Source organism: Vicugna pacos, chromosome 1, assembly GCF_048564905.1.
Source record: "Vicugna pacos chromosome 1, VicPac4, whole genome shotgun sequence".
In the NCBI taxonomy this organism is placed as follows: domain Eukaryota; kingdom Metazoa; phylum Chordata; class Mammalia; order Artiodactyla; family Camelidae; genus Vicugna; species Vicugna pacos.
In genome coordinates this window covers 90,585,277-90,607,014 of record NC_132987.1, presented here as the reverse complement: position 1 = coordinate 90,607,014, position 21,738 = coordinate 90,585,277, and the positions used below count along the sequence as shown (strand labels likewise).

General features: G+C 38.2%; 1 protein-coding gene and 1 pseudogene across 11 annotated transcripts in view; both read right to left on the bottom strand.

The window, feature by feature from the left end:
- VGLL3 (vestigial like family member 3) overlaps positions 1-21,738 on the bottom strand; it is a 181,398-nt gene that overhangs the window by 123,556 nt on the left and 36,104 nt on the right. For 5 of the 11 annotated variants that reach the window (XM_006215819.4, XM_006215820.4, XM_006215821.4 and 2 more), the window contains exon 4: positions 14,355-20,252. The exons of the other annotated variants lie outside the window; for them this stretch is intronic. In XM_006215819.4, coding sequence (XP_006215881.1) covers positions 20,209-20,252 — 44 coding nt within the window. In that variant the 3' untranslated portion in view covers positions 14,355-20,208. Of the gene's footprint in view, positions 1-14,354; positions 20,253-21,738 lie in introns of those variants that run through there. 11 annotated transcript variants of the gene reach the window in all.
- On the bottom strand, positions 12,175-15,973 carry LOC116277688 (uncharacterized; annotated as a pseudogene).

The following is a 21,738-nucleotide window of genomic DNA, read 5'->3' as shown; positions in this document are numbered from 1 at the left end:
TGCTGTCTCCTCACTTTGACTTTGTGTTTGTTTCTATGAGCTCTACAAAACTGCTTCCTCTCTCAGTCTTGAAGGCTTGTAGGAGTGTTCCCTGTGCAGACTGTGTGTACCAGGAAGCTTTGGCAGGCCATCTGGAGCTGGAGCAGGCACGAGCTGTGGAGTCCTGGGGCACACTGCGCTGGGCCACCTCAGTGAAACAACTGGAGCTAGAGTGTGCATGGGCAGAGGGGAGCCCAGGACATGCCAAACTGGCGCTGCTTTTGGGGGGTGGCTGTAGCTTGTGTGAGCCAGGAGTCTTGGGCACACTGGCACTGCCTTAGCCGGTCAGCTAGAATACCTGGATTGCATCCCCACCTGAACTTTCTAGGTGGAAGGGGAATATCAAAAATGGTGCTTTTGGTACCTCCAACCTCAGAGAGAGTCCCAGCAATTCCCCATCCATCTGATATATGCTCAGGGTTAGTAAATAGATATCCTTGATGCATAGTCTGGGTGCCCTTTAAACCACTGGTTGTTTTTATTTTTCGCTGTGCCCCAGGTCACGCGAGTCTGCGCATGGTTCCCTCAGTGCTATCTTTCCCTACCGCAGGTTGCCACATCAGAGGTGGGATTCCCGTAGATACTGTGTCTGTGACTCATCTGCCCTTCTTTACGTGGTCCCTCAATCATATAATGTATAGAATCTGTTCCTCCAACCCTCAGTCCTTCAGAACAGACTGCTCTGTATGTAGGTGCAGGTTTAGTGCGTCCATGGCAGAGGTGAGCTCAAAATCTTCCTACATTGCCGTTTTGGACTGAACCAATTCTGTTACTTTCTTTATCTGCTTTACCCAACTATGTAGTTAGGAACTGGGAATGTAGCCAAAGGATGGATTCGCTGGCTCACTTTGAGATAAACTTGGGCCAACACTCTATTCACCAGCCATCTTCCACAAGCTTCAGGACCACAGTGGCATTTCAGGTCCACTGGGGTGAGAGTCTACTCAGAGCCAAGGTCTGGGACTTTTTCTCTTTCTCCAGTGCTGTATCACAGCAGAATGACTACATATCCTATCAAGGGATGCTCAGAGGATGATCTACATTCTACACACATAACAGTGTTGCAAGGCCTTCCTTAAGGGGGAATGGCCTCTCCCTTAATCAAGGGGTTCAGGTTCATAGACTAGCTTAGGTAGGGGGGTTGGGTAAGAGGCCATGACTTCGTATGACAGTAACACAAGATTTTTTGCTCCATAGATTTCCTATAATATAGATTAAGTAAAATGTTTTGATTATTTTTTCCTAGGACTCTATAATCAATAAGCCATGCCCCAGATCCCTAGGCATTAAAACACTGAATGGCAGTCTGTCCCTACAGTCAGTTATAGTAATTGAGTTGTTCTTACTGCTGATGGTTAAGTACTGTCACCTGGTCTCTGTCCCTTTGGACTCCCACAATTCCCATTAAAATCATGTAGACTACTTCCCGAGTGGCAACTCCCACCATCTTCCCCAGTCTGTGGCTGAGAGCTAGAACTAGGTTTTCAAGGAGTCTGCTATTTCCCTCATAATGCATTTCTCAATGCCCCAGGGATGGGAGTGTTTTCTGCAACTTTCAGGCAACATTGTCAGAAGGAGGAAAAAAAAAAAAAAGTTGCACACAATAATTTTATTCTAAAGTCACCAGATTTGTATGTCTGTTGGCTTCCTTTTTCTAAATAATTACAGGGACATTCTGGCATCTCGACCTCATAAAATATAGTCCTTTGTGGAACCCATGCTTTAAGTCAGTCAACCAAGCAAACTGTTTCAAGCCATTTCTAGCCAATTAAGCCCGTGCATTAGATCTTGTATCCAACAGCATAGCCTGTCTAGCTTCTGTTCCACCTCTTCAGTGTAACATGCTCAGGACCCATTCATACACACGCTTCTCAGGTTTCAAATGGTAAATACGAGCAAATTCTTCCAATCTATGTGATGTATAAGCTGCCTTCTCCTGAGAGAGTGATTCTCCCCTAGGTTTTATTGAAACCTGACTTTGTTTTTTGAGATATGATGTGTGTATTCTATGAAAGAAGGCTAAAATTTCCTCCAAAAGAGGAAAGAAATTGTTTCAACTGACCAATGAATTTGGGAACTCAATTATGAGATTTATTTAATTATAGGGCCCCACAGTTTCCAGCTTCCTCTGAGAACACCCAAATGTTTCTGCCCATATCTAAGGGATGTATTCCTTCCTCACCAAGAAACTTGGTAAAGCTCTCTGTCCACCTACCTTTAAAGTTCTCCAAACTGTACCATAAGACTTTAGTCCTGATCTTCAGCCATGCCTACAATTAAATTAAAAATTTCATGTACTGCTCTTATGAAATTCTCTGACTTTTTAACCTGAGTTTTGAGCTTAAAGTTCAAAACTTTGAATTAACTCTTTTTTTGGAAGCCCTTCAATGCTGTCTCAAATACTTTTCTAACCCTTACTATACTTATAACCATTGTTGCTGCCATGGTGGACGAATTCAGATTATTTAGAGCCCTGGTATTTCAGGGGTTTGTGATGCCACCCTATACCATGAATTACTAAAATTCCCTCTTTGCCTGCAAGGGGGTCAGTCCTACATTCATGCTCCAATATGTGAAAAAGTCCATGTCACATCCTTTCTTGAGGATTTGCTTCCTAGGACCATTCCTTGTAGGCAAAAGTGTATCTGCCACATTTCAACCAGATAAACAGAAATCACTCTGAGTACTCAGAATAGGAAATTCAATGTAGGACATTGGTTACACAGTGATGGAGGAGCTAAGAAGATGGTGAAGCAAACCAGAGATTAGTAACATCAGGAAGCCACTTCAACTCATAAATGAAGATCAATATTAAGGGACCCTGAGGCCAGGGTACAAGGTAGGAGCTGGGAGTGTAGCAGGAGTAGAGGCCACAGAGAAGCCACAGTCATCGCTGGAGACACGGCTGCTGCCAGAGACGTTGTTCAGAGTAGAGGTGGAGAAGGAGAAATATCCTGGCTTCTCCCTACCTCCTGGTCTCATGCTTCTATCTCCTGCCATTGCCAGGGGTCCACCCTCCTATGATACTGAATGAAACACTAGAAGGTCTAGGAAGAGATCTGAGAGCAAACAGTCCCCAGATCTGCAAAGAAACAAAGGTGGTTGCCTTTCCAGAACAGAGCTGTTTGCTCAGGAAGAGGAACTATTTCTTCCTCCACCTTGGAGTGAGCTACTTTGGTCGAACAGAGCAACTGCTATCACTGCATAATGAGGGGGCATCAGGAACCATGTGCATAATCCGTGTGGAATAAAGCTATTAGGAGACTAAAGACTGACCGAGGATGCAGTAAGACATTTACCAGGAGGAAGAAATTGAGGAGATACATTTATTTTTGAGAAATGAGAAATGAAGGAAAGAAGGTTTGGTCAAATTATTGAGAGAAGACAGTGTGACAGAGACCCAAACACACAGTAGAGCCAGACCAAGGAGAATGAGGATGCTTTTAGGACACAGGGATTGTATCCTTTTAACTTGCGTTGTCCCACACTTGTGATGTCCCACATCATAAGGAGGTGGTAAATGCGTTGATTATGGTGATAATTGTTCTTGTTCTTCCTGATGAAAGTATGAATGACTGTAGGGAATTACATGGAATTTGGACACAAGGAAATTAAGTAGTCAGCCAATGTTTATTGGCATTGAAATTTATTTATTAATTTTCCAGTGGAAGTCATAGAAGCCAACATGGATTATCCAAATTAGGCTGGACATATCACAAAGGTTTTGTTTTCAAAACTATAGATAGAGCTAAGTAAGTAGGGGCCAAGGCTGAATAAACCTGTTATGTCTATAGAGATGTGTGTCTGTAACTTTATCAACTGTGTGGGACATAATTAGTGATAGGAATACTATAAATATTTTTTTTAATTCTACATTTCTATTTTCCAATGATTGAGTAATTCAAACCAGCACGTGGAACACATGGGATGAGCAAAATATCTTAATTATACACATGTTTGAATATTGGCTCCTTGAAGGACAGGCTGTGTTAAAAATACAAATTCCAGGATGTCAAATTCCTAAGGGAATTGTCTCTCTTTTGCTTTTTTTTTTTTCCCTTAAGATTACACAAACACCAATGGTATTTGTTGCAGAGATTCTTTGGAATTTTTCTTTGTTCCACTGTGTTCAACATTGTTATTACTGAGTTTTTATAGTCCAGTCTTCCACTGACATCTGAAGAATTGTCAAGAAATCTTTTTTTCAAATTAGATTATGCTTTCCAAAATACTCTAGTTCCAGGAAAATGTTAATTCTGATGTCTGAATAGGTTATAGCATTATATTAAAAAAAAATACATGTAGAATCAGAGAGCTTCTAGAACTAGAAGAAGTCTTAGAGATTGTCCAGTTTTATTTTCCCTATTTTACAGATGAGGAAACACAGCAAGAATATTTAGTCATTTTTTCCAGAAGCACGTAGGTTGTTAGTGACAGAACTAGGTCAGGAATCTTTTTTTTTTCTTTCAGATAATTTAAGAAAGCATTCTTTCAGGAATGTTTCATTATACACTAAGACTTCATTTTTTTTTTTTTTTGAGCATGTGATATGGTTCTGCTTCATGGTCATAAATACTTGCAAACATCACATAGTCTTTTATTATTCTTAAGAAAAACAAGACTGCTTTATCCAGGGGTAACTCATTCTTCACTTTTCTCAGCTTCAGGTTATTTGCACATAAATTCTTCAGTTCAGAGTCATCTTACAAACTGTTTTTCTCTTGTTTGTCTATGTGGATTCAAATATTTCACTTCTGCCTTCTCCTCTCAACTTGAATCCTTTTCAAGCTTGGCTATTCAACAGGGAACTCTCTAATCATCATTGAATTTTTATTTTAATAACTGCAATGGATAGGAACCAGAAGCTTAAAGTAAATGCAAAGCCAAGAGAACCCAGGAATAAACTCACACACTTATGGTCAATGAATCTATGACAAAGGAGGCAAGAATACAATGGAGAAAAGACAGTCTCTTCAAGAAGCGGTGCTGGGAAAACTGGAAAGCTATGTGTAAAAGAATGAAATTAGAACATTCTCTAATACCACATATAAAAATAAACTCAAAATTGATTCAAGATCTAAATGTAAGACCGGAAACCATAAGACTCGGAGATGAAAACATAAGCAGAACACTCTGACATAAATCCTAGCAGTAGTTTTTTGGATCTGTCTCCTAAAGCAAAGGAAATAAAAGCAAAAATAAACAAATGGGACCTAATGAAACCTATAAGATTTGCACAGCAAAGGAAACCATCGACAAAACCAACAGAACGAAAAGGCAACCTACTGAGCGGGAGAAAATATTTGCAAATGATATGACAATAAAGAGCTAATATCTAATGTATAGAAACAGCTCTTACAACTCAACATCAAAAAAACAAACAACCCAATTATAAAATGGGCAGAAGACCTGCAGAGACATTTTTCTAAAGAGGACATGCAGATGGCCAACATGCACATGAAAAGATTCTCAAAATCCTAATCATCAGGGAACGCAAATCAAAAACACAATGAGATATCACCTCACACGTGTCAGAATGGCTATCATCAAAAAGAAGGCAAATAACAAATGTTGGAGAAGATGTGGAAAAAGGGAACCCTCATACAATGTTGGTAGGAATATAAATTGGTGCAGCCATTATGAAAAACAATATGGAGGTTTCTCAAAAAACTAAAAGTAGAACTACCATATGGCCTAGAAATTCCACTCTGGGTATATACCCAAAAAAAGCAAAACACAAATTCAAAAAATACACTCTTCCCAATGTTAACAGCAGCATTATTTAAAATTGCCAAGATATAGAAGCAAAATCTAAGTGTCTGTTAACAGATGAATGGATAAAGAAGATGTGGTGTATTATACACATACAAAAGATTATTACTCAGCCATAAAAAAGAATGAAATTTTGCCACTTGCAATGGCATGGATGGACTTGGGGGTACAATGCTAAGTGAAATAAGTCAGACAGAGAAAGACCAGTACTGTAAGCTTGTCACTTACATGTGGAATCTAAAATATACAACAAACTAGTGAATATAACAAAAAAGAAATAGACTCACAGATATAGCGAACAAACTAGTGGTTACCAGTGGGGGGAGGGAAGGGGAGAGGGAAACATACAGGTAGGGGATTAAGAGTAATAAGCTATTAGGTCTAAAATAAGCTACAAGGATATATTGTGCCACACAGAGAATATGGTCAACATTTTAGAAAAACTATAAATGGAGTATAACCTTTAAAAATTTTGAACCACTATATTGTATACCTGTGACATATAATATTGTACATCAACTATACTTCAATTTAAAAAAATAAGTAGTTGAAAACCACCTCACTAGGCAGGAACATCAGAAGTAGAGAACTGCGGCTTGCAGGTTCTCAATCCACGGCGTTTCAGAAGGAGAAACAGACACAGCCTCTGAGCCGAGACAGGGCACTTACCTGACAACCTGCCCCTTCCTCCTCCTCCTCCTGCTCTGGATTGTCTTCTCAGGCAATAATCACATCTGCATCTTGAGAAAATACTTTCAAAAGCATCAGCACAGCTCCTTCACTGGCTCCCTCCACACTCAGAGGCAGGAGGACCTCCACACGCTGGAGAGTCCAACTCTCTTGTCTCTTGTCTCAGGAGAGATTCAGGAACAATGAAGACCCAACTGTGATTTTTTTTTTCTATCCTGTCTACAGGTGCTCACCCCTCAAACATCCAAAAATTCTGCTGCAGCAGGAAGCAGGGGGCTGCACGGATCTGCCTCTTCCAAACCCACATAAAGCAGATACTGCTGTCTCCCCTTGGACCAAAGCCGGGATGCAGCTCTCACAGAGTACCCAGTAGCCCTTGTGCTTCCTCCTAGCCACACCTTAGAATCACCTGGGGCACTTAGTTAAAATATCATTGACGCTTCCACCTACATCAAAGACAGACTCTGAGGGGAGGGCACAGGTGATGTTTGTTGTTAATTCTCACCAGGTGATCCTAATGGAAAACCTGATGGGAACCACTTAGCTACGCATTTCTCCTGAACTTTAAAGTGCCCACAGGTCCCTTGAGGCTCAGCACCCCCCTCTAAGAGGCTACGATTCTGCAGGTTTGCAGGGGGGTCCATGTGATGGCATCTTTAACAAGTTTCTTGGTGTTGCTGGTGTGGCTCTCCCGGACCCAATTTCAGTAGCGCTGAGCTAGAGATGTCACGCCTGGCACACCTGAGTCCTCTGCATGGTGTGAAGGTTTGGGAAGGGAACATCCAGAACCATGGCCTCCCTTGGCCAGCTCCTGGTTTCAGAGCTTATCCTGGAACTGGTGTGGCTGTGTTGTCATCTAGGGCACACGCTGCAGGCGTGGAGAGAACTATGTGGTGGCTTCAGGGTTGTGTGAAGGGTTGCCCTCAGAATTCTCCCCAAAGTTACTCTTTGTCCTCAAGTCCTTTAGCCCCCTGTCTCCTCAGGGCCCACTTGAGTCACAGGAGGATCCATGGTGTGACCCCCTGCCCGCAGGTGAGCAGAGCCTCCGTCCCCAGGAGACTGGAGATGCGAAGGTGTTGACATTACAGCTGTGCTTGAAAATAAACTAAAGATAAACTGCAGCAGAGGATGGATTCATATTTTATGCTGGGAATGGAGAGAAGCCTTTGTAAACGAGGCCATGAATGTCTGTTTAATGATACACAAAGGAAGCTGTGATACATGCTAAGTAATAAGGGAGACTATAACTGAAAAAAATGCAAAGCCACACAGCAGTGTTCTTGTAAGTCAGACTTCCCCTTTTACTGTGGGGGACATATCTGAGCGGCGTGTGCTGAGAGAGATTTGCCCTGAAGCCAATGAGGCGAAGTCTTCAGAGCCCCCTCCAAAGCCCTGGGATGCATCCTAGCATTCATGTTGACATATGTTTTTACAAATTTTTTCAAAAATAAGCTATTTTAGCCACAATGCTTTAAGAGCATCCTCCTTTTCACTCAGATGTCCCCATCATACTTTCCCTGTGTCGGGTGGTGGGGATCAAGTTAAGGGAAAATTGAGCTGGTAGCCACATACTGTTTGGACTTAGATTCAGTGGGATGTATTTACACCATTGTCACACCCTGCCGGGTATAGGAAGTCATCATATCCCAATGTGCGGATGGCTTCTAGGAACGCTCCAGCCCCTGTCTGCACCCTTTCAAAAGGAGCTGGGAGCATATTACACTATGGGCAGGTCCTATGAAGGTTCTGTTACCAAGTATAAGAAGATACTGGAAAAGAAACGTGTTTGAAACAGGACGATAAAACCAAGTTGTTTGAAGAGTACTACGTTATAACATGCTTGCATCTTAAGCAGGTAGTTAATACAAATTGCATGGTTTTTCTAAATTTGGTGTTTATGGTATGCATCACATTTTCAAAATTTGTCAGTTGTGTTTCTCATTCTAAACACATATTCACTTTCATGCAGAATTTAGTATTCGTTTTGTATTCTTTTCCATAAAAAGTCCTCCCTCCCCACAACTTGTATGTTTCAGGCCCCACAAATCACAGATCAGTCCTGGGTGATTAACTTTCCAGAAATAAGCTTCAGGGAAGCCTGATCATGCCTCATTCCAGGAGCCAGAGCTCAGCAGGGCTGGGGCAGGAAAGGCCTATAATGAGCAACCGAAGTCAAAACAGGTGAAAACCTCTTCTGAGAAGTGCAATCAATGGATCAACATCAGAGAAGTTGAATTCTGTTGACAAGTCTAAGGGGATCAACATGGGGCCAAGAAACAGACAAGTTCAGAAGTGTCACAGGCCCAGATGTATGTATCTCAAAGAGCAAGGAGCAAGTTTGCGTTAAAGAACATTTCCATGAAAAAGCTGGCATTTCTAAGACTTGTTTCTATGAATGTGCACTGCCTAAGAGGAAGGACGTTTGGCCTGTTTCAAACAGTCAGCACAGACACAATGTCCACTGTCCATTGTCAAGGGAAAAGGATTTAACACATACATGACTTCAAGACTGCAATCAATGTAGGGATTGAAATCACTACTTTGTTTCACTTGTATTAGTTTTCTTAGCATATATAGTTGACCCTGTAGAAAAACTAAATGGAAAGAAAAAAAATATTGTATGTTGTACACACACACACACACACACACACACACACACACACAAATTCCAGGGTTCTGGGAATAGAGAGAATTCTCCTGCTCTGTTATTATGGAATATGGAAGAAGAAGAAAATGGGGATTATCTTCCTCTTCCACAAGTTTATGATAATCTGATTTCTGACGCAGACATTGGACTAGATTTTTCAATTACTCATCATGATATCTCAGTCATGAAATTAGCTGCCCAGTAATTTAGTTCAGGGAGCACAGCGAATTTGCATTATAAGCAGTTTAGAAGCCGGGCATCCAATCACCCAGAGGAGGGCGTTTATACTCTTACATTTTGTATGTGAATGTGAGCAAAGAGTAGGCACTCAATATTCATGTTTTAGTAGACTGAGAGGCAAACTGGTTCAGTGGAAAAGACATGACCTTTGAAGTTACACAGACTGAGCATTCAGTCCTAATTCTGCTTTGGTCAAGCAATCTAAAATCTCTACGACTCAGTTATCTCATCTGTAACATGGGAATTAAACAAATCACCTTGGAAAGGATTCAATTGGGGTGACTTTTATAAAAGTTTCTTGTTACAAATGCCTAGTAAATTGAGGCCATTAGTAATTGATACTTGAAATTGTACACTTCTTATGAAGTCTAGCATTTAACAGGCATTTTTGTGCATTATCTCATTTAATCCAGATATCTATATGGATTATAATGTGAGGATTACCACATATTTTTTACTAATAAGAGCGCTTTTTCCCATATCAAAAAACTAACAATTAGAGTAAGATCAAAAACAAATCTTGCACCTTCTGAGCTTTCTGACAGAGAACCTGCAAATTAAGATACTGTGTGTTTTTAAATGATTTATTCTATCATCTTTAATCCTGACCCAACACACCCTCAGGCTGTGAGAAATGAGAATACTTCACAAACATTACCTTAATTATTAAAAAAATCAGGACAAAATGTAACATTGATTCTTTTAGCAGAGGAACTAACAGCACATCCCTAAAGAGATTTAGTGAGTTGACATTTTCAGATGAAAATTACAGTAAGATGTCAATGGAAAGAAGTTATAACTCTTCCAACCCATTATTCACTATTTTAATGAGATTTGAGGTTGACCTGAGTGGAAAAATAACAATGATCCTCCAGACCAGAATATGTTGCATGAATTGATTCTGAAACCCCATGTTACAAATAATGCTCTACAACTGCAAAAATCTGTCAGAACTCTATTTGGCTCATGAAAGCCACATTACTTTTGTTCACTCTTCTAAAAATCCTCCCCTTTTCTGGCCATTTTTGGTTCCTCCTACAGTTGGCTAAGAAATTATTAAAGTATGCTCACAGCAAATACATTCACATGTGACACTAGCAAAAACTCTAGGGGGGTGGGTAGCGTGGTGTACTAAGATTCTTTTTGGGGGGTTGAATCCTAGCTCTGTTACTTGCAGGACTTACCTGAAGATTTCCTCAATTACCCAAATTACTAAAAAAGAAAAAAAGATTAATTTAAAAATCATAGTGTTTACTCAGTGGTGAATGATTTATATACTTTAGCCTTCATTACAACTCTATTAAGTAGTTGGCTTAAATCTATTTTTTTTAATTGAAGTATAATCAGTTCACAATGTTGTGTCAGTTTCTGGTGTACAGTATAGTGGTTCAGTTATATTATGTATATTCCTTTTCATATTCCTTTTCATTATAAGCTATTATAAGGTATCAAATATAGTCCTATATGCTATACGATAGGACATTGTTGTCTATTTTATATATAGTAGTTCATATTAAATATCTTTATCTTGTAAATGGAGCCACTGATTTAAAGTGGCTGAGAAAATTGTCCAAGAACTTACAGCTTCTAAGTAGCACCACTAAAACTTAAATCCCCAGTTTTCTATATTGCTAACCGGCTCCCAAATAACGCTATCTACATGTTACTATTTGTGAGAATTCCTTGAGATAAATTCATACAACGTTCACAGTCCAAAGAGGACTTGTAGTAAAGATCAGTTCCCATCTCTTCGTATCTACTTTTAGTTTTCTCAAAGCAGTTTACATCTTTTATTTCATTGGGACTTCATCTGACAGATATAGAAATGGAGGAAATTTGGGACTAAATGATATCAACAAATTTCCAGTAGAACCGGTCCTGGAACCTGGGGTTTTTGGTTTCACATTTGCAGCCTTATCTTCTCCAAATGTGTCAAAATCCTGCAAGAAGTAACTTTCATTTTTCACTTCTCTGCAGTCTTTCTTCCCTTTTTGGCTTTGGGCAGAAAGGCATATGCTTATTTTCATAAACGGATGAGTGTCTTGATGTTACAGAACATGATAAGACACACTTAAAATGATTAGTCTAATCTTTGGAATCTTCATGGCAGGAAGGCCACTCTCAGCAGGACTTCCTCTCCCAGTGCAATGACAAACCTTAATGGAATCTGGCCTGTGGAGTGTCTGGGTTATGTGCAAGGCTGGTGTTAGAGCAAGTGCAAGCAAGTTCTCCGAAGCTCAGCCTTTACAACACAGCACAACTCAAACATTCCTTCCAGGGACCGCCCACCTTTTCCAGTGGGAATCTACCGAAATGATTCTCTTGGAAACAGTGTGGAAGATTGGGGGAAAGGCGTTAAGTATGTTTTCAGCCGAGATAGTGGATGGTGAGTGGGTGGAGACTTAAGGGAGAAAATGACAAGCAAAGATGGAAAAAATAAGCACGACTGCCACCAAAATATTCTGCTCAAGGATGAGGGGGTATACCCTGCAGCTGTTAGCACTGTTCGGCATATTCTGCATATTTACATATACCAAGTATTTCCAAACAGCCTTGTGTTTGTTTTAAAATCCCACACGGAGATGTCTGGTAAAGCTGTCACTGTGGAAAGCTTATTTTCTTGGTGATGTTTGCAAAACTGTTTTCAAAATTCTGCATATACAATCATAAGAGACAGAAGAGTCGCTGTCATTCCCCATATTATAGAGAAATTGGGACTGGTCCATTTACCCATCAGACAACATTCAGAGTAAAACACCATGTTCTAAGGCCACGAAAGCACCTGGTTGGTTGAAGCCAAGTTTTTATTATTACTTTTGATTCAATATCAGATGAAACACCAATCATCACACAGCAATCCCTGGCTAATCCTGAAGCCACCAAAGTGTGATTTTCTTAATTACTGTTGACGCTCATCTTTGATTTAGGAGTTATTTTTTGTAAGAAAAATGATAATAACACTGGGTGGATTTCTCCTATAGCCATTTTCTTTTGGAAACATAAAACTCCACGGAACTGCACATAGCCCATTTGAAATAGATCAGCGAATTTCCAGCAGAAGGAATGGGGTAGTTTAAAGCTATATTTTCCTTTTAGCAAGATCCACAAGAAAAGGATAGAGTGTCATGCTTAAAGGGGAACAGATTTTGTATTTTTTGGCAAGATATTAAATCCTCTGTTGCTATATTTGGCTCCCTGCAAATAGTCTCTTGTACAAGTGCAAAGCAAAGATCAGGACTGGGGTTCTTCATTCAGCCACAGCCAAACTTGGGAGGGCAAGTAAAACAGTTGGGCTTATGTGTTATTTCTAAGAGAGTCAAGCTCATTTATTGATCAACAGCATTCCAGAGTCTAGGTTCCTACTTTACACTTTAAATATATCAAAACAAGTTTGCTTTCCATAACGGGTTTTCCACTGCTTAACTGATAACAGATGTAACGATTCAATCTGGACAGAAATGAAAAAGCTTTACGACGTCAGTGTAGTCATGTACAGATATTGAGTCAAATGGGTAGAAGCAGGTCAAATGAGATGACTGAAGTCTTAGGACATCAGAGAATGGGCATATATTCCCAAAAAAGGAAGCAAAACAATTAAATGGTAGTTGACTGTCCCCAGAGGAAACACACTTCAGCTAGTAAGAATCCGCACCAGATGTCCTGCTCTCCACCCCCCGGAGTGCCTGTCTGACTAAATACAACATAACCCTTTGGATTCCAAGACACTCTAATAACCACATAAACGTTTGAAGTAGCAACAAGTATTTCTTTTATGAATGTAGATGAATCCTACACAAATGACCATTGCAAACGTGGAACATGCCTCGAGTTCCAGCGTTACAATAATCCTCTCAGGTTAAAAGGCTAATAAAAATACTGAAATCTAATAGTAATTGTGGTAGGTCGAATAATGGCCCCCCAAAATGTTCACCTCCTAACCCCCAGAACCTGAGACTATGTTACCTTATGTTTAAAGACTTTGTAGATGTAATTAGGAACTCTGCCATGGGGGAAATATCCTAGATTATCCAAGTAGGACCAATGTAATCACAAAGGTCCTTAAACATGAAAGAGGGAGGCAGAAGAGAGGGTAGAGTGATATGGTATGAAAAGGACTTGACCAGCAGTTGCTGGTTTTGGAGCTGGAGGAAGAAAGCCATTAGCCAAGGGCTCAAAAGCTGGAAACAGGGAAGAAACAGATTAAAGCATCCAGAAGGAATGCAGCTGACACTCTGATTATTGCCCACCGAGTCCGATACTGGATGTTTGACCTACAGAGCCATAAGATAATACATTTATGTTGTTTTAAGCCATTAAGATTGCAGTAACTTTTTATAGCAGCCATAGAAAACATGTTAATACTTGTCTAGTCTAAATATAACAGACAAGTAAGAAGCCATATTATTTCACTTGTAATGATGGAGGGTCTACTAACTGAAGGACTAATTTCCAGGCTTGGTATTTTCACATTAAAGATTCACTTACTAAGACAATAGCGAGCGCATGAAGGGAACCTCTAGCTTCCCTTGAAGATGTAAAGTCTTGGACTTCTTTCCAGGTGCTCTCCTTCGATATAAATGAATTGTTAGGAAAGTTTTGCTTTTTCCTACTTACAGCAAGTTCCGTATTAACAAATGTAAAAGCAAAATGACAAAATCCCAAAGGGTCCACTGACAGCTTTAGAAGTGTTGTATTAAAAAATTCACAAGCCTCCTGCTGCTGTGTAATTGTTGTAGCCCTTTTCGCTTGTCTTCTATTATAAACACTTGCTTTATAACCATACACTCCTTACTATAACATGTAAATCCTTTGGCTGTAGAAATTAATCTCATTGAAAAAAACCTAAGATATTTTAGTTTCTAAAGATAGTTGTAAGTTGCTTAATTGCATAAGAAGAAAGCAGAGAGCTTTAGTTAATTGTCAAGCAGTGCAGACAAAACCAAATTGCTACATTAAAATATAAACATTAAGTTTACATTAAGTTATTTATTAAACAAATTGAAGATATTTGTTTTTATTACAAAGTCCTCCATCATCTTATATCATCAACACATAGCTATGAGACCTGCTTTTGAAGTGACTGGAAATATGAAAATGTCCCTTCCTCCAAGCCCATGAAAAACAACAAAAAATACATGATTTTTATAACCAGCTTGTAAAGCCAAAAGTGTTATGAATTACATACTTTTGGTAAATTAAGAATGTTAACATAGCTAAGATTAGTTCATTTCTCTTTCCAGACATGTAAAATTAAGATGACATATAATTGCTCATAAAACTAATGAATCTGAATCTTTTTGTATTTCAAAGTTGCAAGATAATACTTCTATTATTAGTTTGCAGTTTATTTAATCAAGTGACAAATAAAAGCTCGCCATGCTATGTATTTTTTTATAAAAGCTTTTCACCTTATCTAGATTTAAATGATGAAAACAAATTGAACGTATGTTTTCCCATTTAATATGTGCACTTTAAAACGATACAAAGAATTTACATGAAAACCCTTCCCTATATTGTATACCCAGAAAAATGTATGGAATAGTATTTTTAAATCAGATACAATACCCAAGATTGTAAACAGTCTAAGAAATTAAATCAAGTGTGTAAATCATTGTTATTAAATTTCACCCGAGCCACAGCATAGGAAAAAATGTACATCTCTATTAGTATAAAGAGATATTATTAGAAAAGTTCACATCTTATGCGTATACCAAAGACACTAATTAAAGAATCTTACATTCTAAAAGAGTTATTCTTAGGTCAAAATTTAGTAGTCCAAAAATCCTTAAAAAGGAAGCGAATTGCTGATGACCCATCATTTTCTAGAAGGGGTCGTTGTTTATTTACACAACAGAATTGGTAAATTACACTCAATTAGCATTTCTTGAAACTCTACAAGATTGGGACAATTTTATGGGCTCATATGTGTTTTCAAGAGAACACTAGATTGATCAATTACTTGAAACCATAAAAATATTTTTCAAACAAACAAAAAAGTACAATGGATAGTAAGAAAAGTAAGGCAATTAAGATATTTTAATTATAATGATTATTTCTATACTTTGGGAAAGTGTAGCGGGTGAAATTCCCAGAGAGCACTAAAAGGAAAATAACATACTGAAAAATTCTGTGACAAATCTCCATGAACAAGTTACCAGTTAATTAACATTTTGAAGCTACTGGGACTGAGGTTCACTTGCAGGCCTCACCCCTGCCCTACTCTCCAGAGACTTCCACTTTTGTGTGTCTACCCCGTCTTCTTCAACATTATTGAACTAAATTTTTAACCTGATTTTTCTAAAATGATTTACATAATAGTTTAATACTTTAATAATAGATTTAAAGGGCTCTTGGGCCATGTGTTTAGAGAAAACATTTTAACTGCTCTCTCCAATCAGCCTTAAATTTTCTGAAAGATGTGTCTTTCATCTTGGAGGGAAAAATTAAAGAAAAAGAAAACCTGAGTCCTTAGGTTCCTGTACAATTGGCAGACTGATTTCAGTCTTGGTTTCCTACAGTTTCAGCTTTTCGGCTCTCCTTCTGTCTGTCCTGGCAGTGATCAATCACAGGAATTCTAACAGCCATCAATACCCCTTTGTAACCACAATGGCTCAAGTGAACCCGTTCCATCTTCAGTAACTGACAGTGTCAACATCTGCTTCCAATGAAGTTGTTTCTTTTTTTCTCAAGTAGAATAAATCTGCTGACTGAGATTGTAAAGGTTTTTTTTTTTCTCCCCTTTTCATGCGGAAAATTTTTTTCCACAATATTTTGCAATTTTTCCTCCAAAGCAAGTTAAAAAAATAGGATAACTTCAAAAGAGATGTTTTCATTTGAGGTGCTAAGAAGCCCAAAATATAACTAAAAAAATAAAAACTGTGGTGATTTCATGAAACTTTTGCTTTAATTTTGGAGAAAAAATAATACACAGGGGCCTGGATGAATAAATTTTAGAATATGTAAGAAAACTAGGAGTTGGACCTACATACCATAATTTTCTTTCCTTCATCAACAGCACACTAAAATATCAGAGATAATTAAGAAATTTACATTTGATCTTCAACACATAGTAGAAGGCAAAGTTTCTCTTGTAACAATTTCTTGCAGAAAAGCACAGTCATATATCTATTGGATTGCTGCAGAAATGGGTATGGAAAATAAAAAGAAGGGATGTTTGGGAGTTCAATTTTATGATCTACTTCTCAGTTGAGAGATAAATGTGGCATCTGTCATTTACTGAACACCTACTATGAGCCAGATGATTGAGCATCTATATATATGATTTCCAACCTTCCCAGCCTGCCAGTTAGGTATTATTATCCTACCATACTCATGAGATAAATGAAGCCTCAGAACATACATCTAATTGTGACTAAGCCAGAGTTCAGAAAATGACCTAATGTCCAAGCCGATGTTCTTTTCCATTAATTCATTCTGCCTCTCTATTCACCCCGCCGTCAGAGCTCTAACATAAATACTTTCCTTTCCCATCACTTAGTGCCACTGCCCCAATGACTTAATTTGGCAAACATAAGGTAACCAAGAGACACTCAAGGATAGAACAGTCTCTTGAAACATAGTCTCTGATTGCTATTTGCATAATGAATAACGAGTTCCTCAAAGACATGTTTTATGCCAGTGTCTAGAATTTGTTTTTTTTTAAAGTATGTTATAACATTAAAGAAACTAATTCCTCGATTATTTGCAATTCACTTGTTCTCATTTGCAAAATGTAGAATGATCCTGCCCCATTTGCTCAAAATAATAATGTAAATAATCTTAAAAGGAAAAAGAAAGGAGAAAAATTAAAGGAGAAATTTAGGAAGGATGGTTAACCTTCTTAAGAAGAAACATTGGTTTTTAAACATTTAGAGGTGCTTTTCAAATAAACAATGAGGAACCAAATAAGCTGTTAGGAATGAATTTGTCATTATCTTGTTGTTTCTTAGCTCATGATAATTTATTGGTCAAAGCATAGATTAGATGTCAAATAAATGAGATGATTTTCTAGGGTCTAGCTCCCTCACAGATCTTTAGAAACCTTGAATAAAGTCTGACTTGTAGAATAACCGAAGGTGGAGTGGTTCCAAATGAAACTGGGGAGGGAGATGGTAGCCCTCAAATAAAGCAGTCTGGAAGCCTCCAAGTTGAATAACATCATTTTGATATGAGAAAACCAGACCCAGAGAGTGGTAGCATTTTAAACTTCAATTCAGAATATCATGCTAAATTACAACTCATCCTCTTTCATGACTTCTGGTGGTAAGGGTAATACGATCTTAACATTGGGATGCCAGACAATTATACAGACAAGCACTCATTCATTTTTACTGAGATTTTGATCCACTCCTTGTATATGCAAGGATCTGATCCTTGCAATGTGCCAACAACACTTGGGCCTGTTCTCCATGGGGGATTCACTTACAGATCTCTCCTGTGTACAGCAGAACCCAGGTCCCCAACTTTTCTTGGGCCTCCAGAGCCAAGGAATGTTTCAGCATATACTTACCAGGAGTGACACAGGGCAGAGTCTAAATTCAGGGTCTGCTCTCTTTCCTTCAGTTCAATTCAGTGGAGAGTAAGGAAGGAACAAAGTTAATGCTTTTCTCCTCATAATTGGGAAAATCCAATTGAATGATCTGAATGAGATGGAGTACAACACTGTTCTAAGAGGAACTACAAAGGAACTTGAGAGCTTCCAAAGGAAGAGGGGGAAATAATCCCTAGTGAGTCGTTCCACGGGAGCTACTGAACACCTGTCTTTGAAAATTCAGGCAGACACAAAATCAAACCAACTTTATAGAGTCATTCAACTCAGTGCTCCATAGATTGGGGCAAATTACAAACAATTGTATCAAATCAAATTGCAGATCAAAATGTAGATAATTTAACCAAGCCACTCTCTAGAAATCTAAGTTCATATCATAAGTAAGTGAAAGATACCTTAAGTTTGGACCTCGCATTAGATAAAAATGTGTATACTGTGTTAAGGGGAGTCTGGTAAAGAAGCAGCAAAGTGGTGATGACAATACAACAGAGTATGTAGGTTTGTAACTCTTAGGATGCACCAGGAAAGAAGGCTTATGCATAAAAAATAGAGTTAAGGGAAATATCTGAAAAGTATCTGTGAGAACTCTGCATAGTCAAGCAGAGATTGTTTTGTTCTTAATATCTAAAATGTTCACACACATGAGATATGCAATTTAAGATAGAAGATGGTGATTCACTAAACATTGTATTTCACATGGGTGAGGATGGGGATGGGAAAAAATATAGAAACTTTCTTTTTTAACCAAACTAAAACTTCTATGAAACACTACTTTTTTAACATGACCCATCTCTGGAAACAGCTGAAAGACCAGATTTTGCATTGAAAGTCCTTAAAATACCAATAACTGCTATTTTTATAATCTTAATCTTTTGTAACAGCAGCTTAATGATAATCTCAACTTCTTCTTTAGATCCTAAGGGCCATATCAAGTTGAATCTTGAGTTCTCAATAATAAATTTCAAACAGCAAACTGTCAATTCATTAACCTACTTTCAGTAATTGTAGTATAAATCCCAATTTAAATTTATTTTGCCCCCAATTTTTTTTCTTAAAAAGAATTAAATCAACTAAAACTAAATTTAAACAAAGACTTACAAAAACCTATGTTTAAAATATTATATATGCAATACATTATTTTTCAATTGACAATGATGGGTAACACTCTCAGAAACAGCCATTGAATTAAAGGCTCTGTGATGTGTCTAGTACCTTCCCAAATGTTTTCCCTTCAAACTATCTTCAGGAAAAAAATTCACTTAAAATATGGCAAAAATTGCCAAGAATGAATAATTATAAATGAGAAAAGTCACTGGCACTCAAAGGTAGCATGGCTAAATGCATTTTTCCAGTAGTTGGATATAAACTCTGTTTCCATTTATCAAAGTCGGATGGACTGGGAAGGTTATATACTCAAGGAAAATGCTCCATCTAATTGAAAGTTTATGCAAACTTTCTTCCTAGTCAACTTCTAAGTACTCTTTGGGAGAAATCAAAGCAATGAAATAGGCTTTCTTTAGAGTGGTCATTTTAAAACTTCCTTTTCAAACCATACATGTACCTCAAAGCTAAGTGAGCTAGCATGGAGTTTAATCTTCTCTGAGATTTAATGTAAAACAATACTATACTGGCTTGGCTATGGTGCTACTTTTGTAAAAAGGAGAAACTAAGAAACATTTGAGGTAACCTAGAAAGCACAGAGCATATCACAGACATCTTAAACACAAGCATTTTAAACATTTTTGCCAGTGCTTCTCTGAGAGCTAGTTCTTTAAACAGAACTTAACAATTTTTACAATATTAAAAAAAAATCCCTCAAAAATAGCCCACCGATGCTAAGTCAAACTTTCTGTATTTCTACAAAAATAGATGCACATAGAACTACAAAATTGTATTCCTGAAAGAGCATTTTCTTCGTGGTTCATCTTTTCCTGGCAAGGTAACTGGTTCCAAAAGAAAAAAATAAAAGTCAAACTGAAACAAAAATTAAACCTTGTATTGATAAAAGCAAGACAAAAAATAAGAGAGTCGCACAGTTGGCAAAGGCTCAGATGAGGGAAGAAATAAACAAAAATGCTCTTCTTCAATGTCTAGGACCCACTCTACTTTCTCAAGAAAAGGCTCCAAACCAAAGTCAGCTGGATAACACTTCCTCTTCTCCTTCCGCGTCTACTGTGTTGTGTCCCCTTGCAGAATGACAAACCCTGGCAGCATCTTTTCCCAGTGGGCCCACGGGTTCACGCTCCAACCTGACCTGCTAATACTGTGTGTTTCAGTACCATGGTGATTCCTTGCTCTTGTCTTGATGCTGTAGACCTAGAAGAGGTGACAATGAGAAAGAAGAAAAGCATTCATACTGTAGCACTCAAAAACGGGCATCATCCACAGAGCACTGGATAAAGAGGCCAAAAAGACAGTCTAGGCATCTGCGAGGTATGACCTCAGGATGACCTGATCTCTAAGGAAATTCTGTGCCTGAGCTCATAATTTTCAAAAAGTCAACCCACATAGTAGACAACCAAAAATCTATAGACTAGAGCAGTGCTATTTGCACAGCACAAATTCTTTGTTTTTTTAATTGAGGTATAGTCAGATATAATGTATCAATTTCTGGTACACAGCATAATGTCCCAGTCATACCTACATACACATTCTTAACTGTGGTTAAGATTTTGATCTTCCTAGAGTGTGAGTGAATAATAAATAAAATAAAATAATACAAATGGAATCTTATTTCTAATCTCAAAAGGAACTGATATTGCAGGGAAAGGATGTAACCAATCTTTGGGGGCATGTAGGCAGTGCTTCACTTAATAGTTTTCAGCAACCATCACAATGATTCTTGCGGAATAAAGTAGTGACTAAATTTACTCATTTTTATCACTTTTTCCTTCAGAAAATATTTAAGATGGTTTATAAAAATTCCAGACCTCATAGCCAGAAAATAAAATTTACAGATAAATTAAAAAAATAGTGACAAGAGAAAAATATGTGAGCATGAAGGAATTCCAACTCAAAGCTAAAATGATTAGGAAGAAGTTGATCATAGAGGCGACAGAAAATGTGACTCTGATTTGGTTCTGATATAGTCCATTGACTAATTTCTGATGTGGGCAATTAGCATAGCATTTTCAGCTTATACCCACTCGGAGTCACTATATTTTTGTCCCACAGCATACTTGTTCGGAAGAGTAAAGACACTGAATAATGGTTGTTTTTAAGTTGTTTAAAACCAAGTACCAAAACAAGAAGAGAAGGTTGTTAAACAAGTGGGTAGAAATGCAGTTTGACTGCTGTTGTGCTAGGATCCCAGGCTGTCTTCTTGATCCTTGATCTAAAAGCTGTAGTTACGCCTGGGCTGGGTGTCAGATTGAAAGGTTAAAATGAGCCAGGATGGTCTTCAATTGCCACTAAAGTAGCTGCAGTGATTTCATTTCCTGTCCTTCAGCTTGTCAACGGATTTTATAAAACAATGGATGTCATTACAAAACAGAAACAATTAGTCAGTCATTGATGGGCGACATTAAGACAATCTACGAAAAAGACTACACAAAGGGAGATGGAACAAACAGAAGGACACACAGAAGCACCTTATAGAACCACAAGGCATGATTTCTGTTTCATAGCACTTGTATAGTGGGGGAAAGCAACACTTCCCTAAATGCAGAAAAATTAGTTCCATCTTAAGTTTTTTTAATGTGTAATGATAGCATTATGTTTAGATACAGAGTCAACAGTTTTCCTTTCCCATTTCAAAAGTAGAACAGGAGGAGAAAGAGGAGAAAGAGGAGGAGGAAGAAGA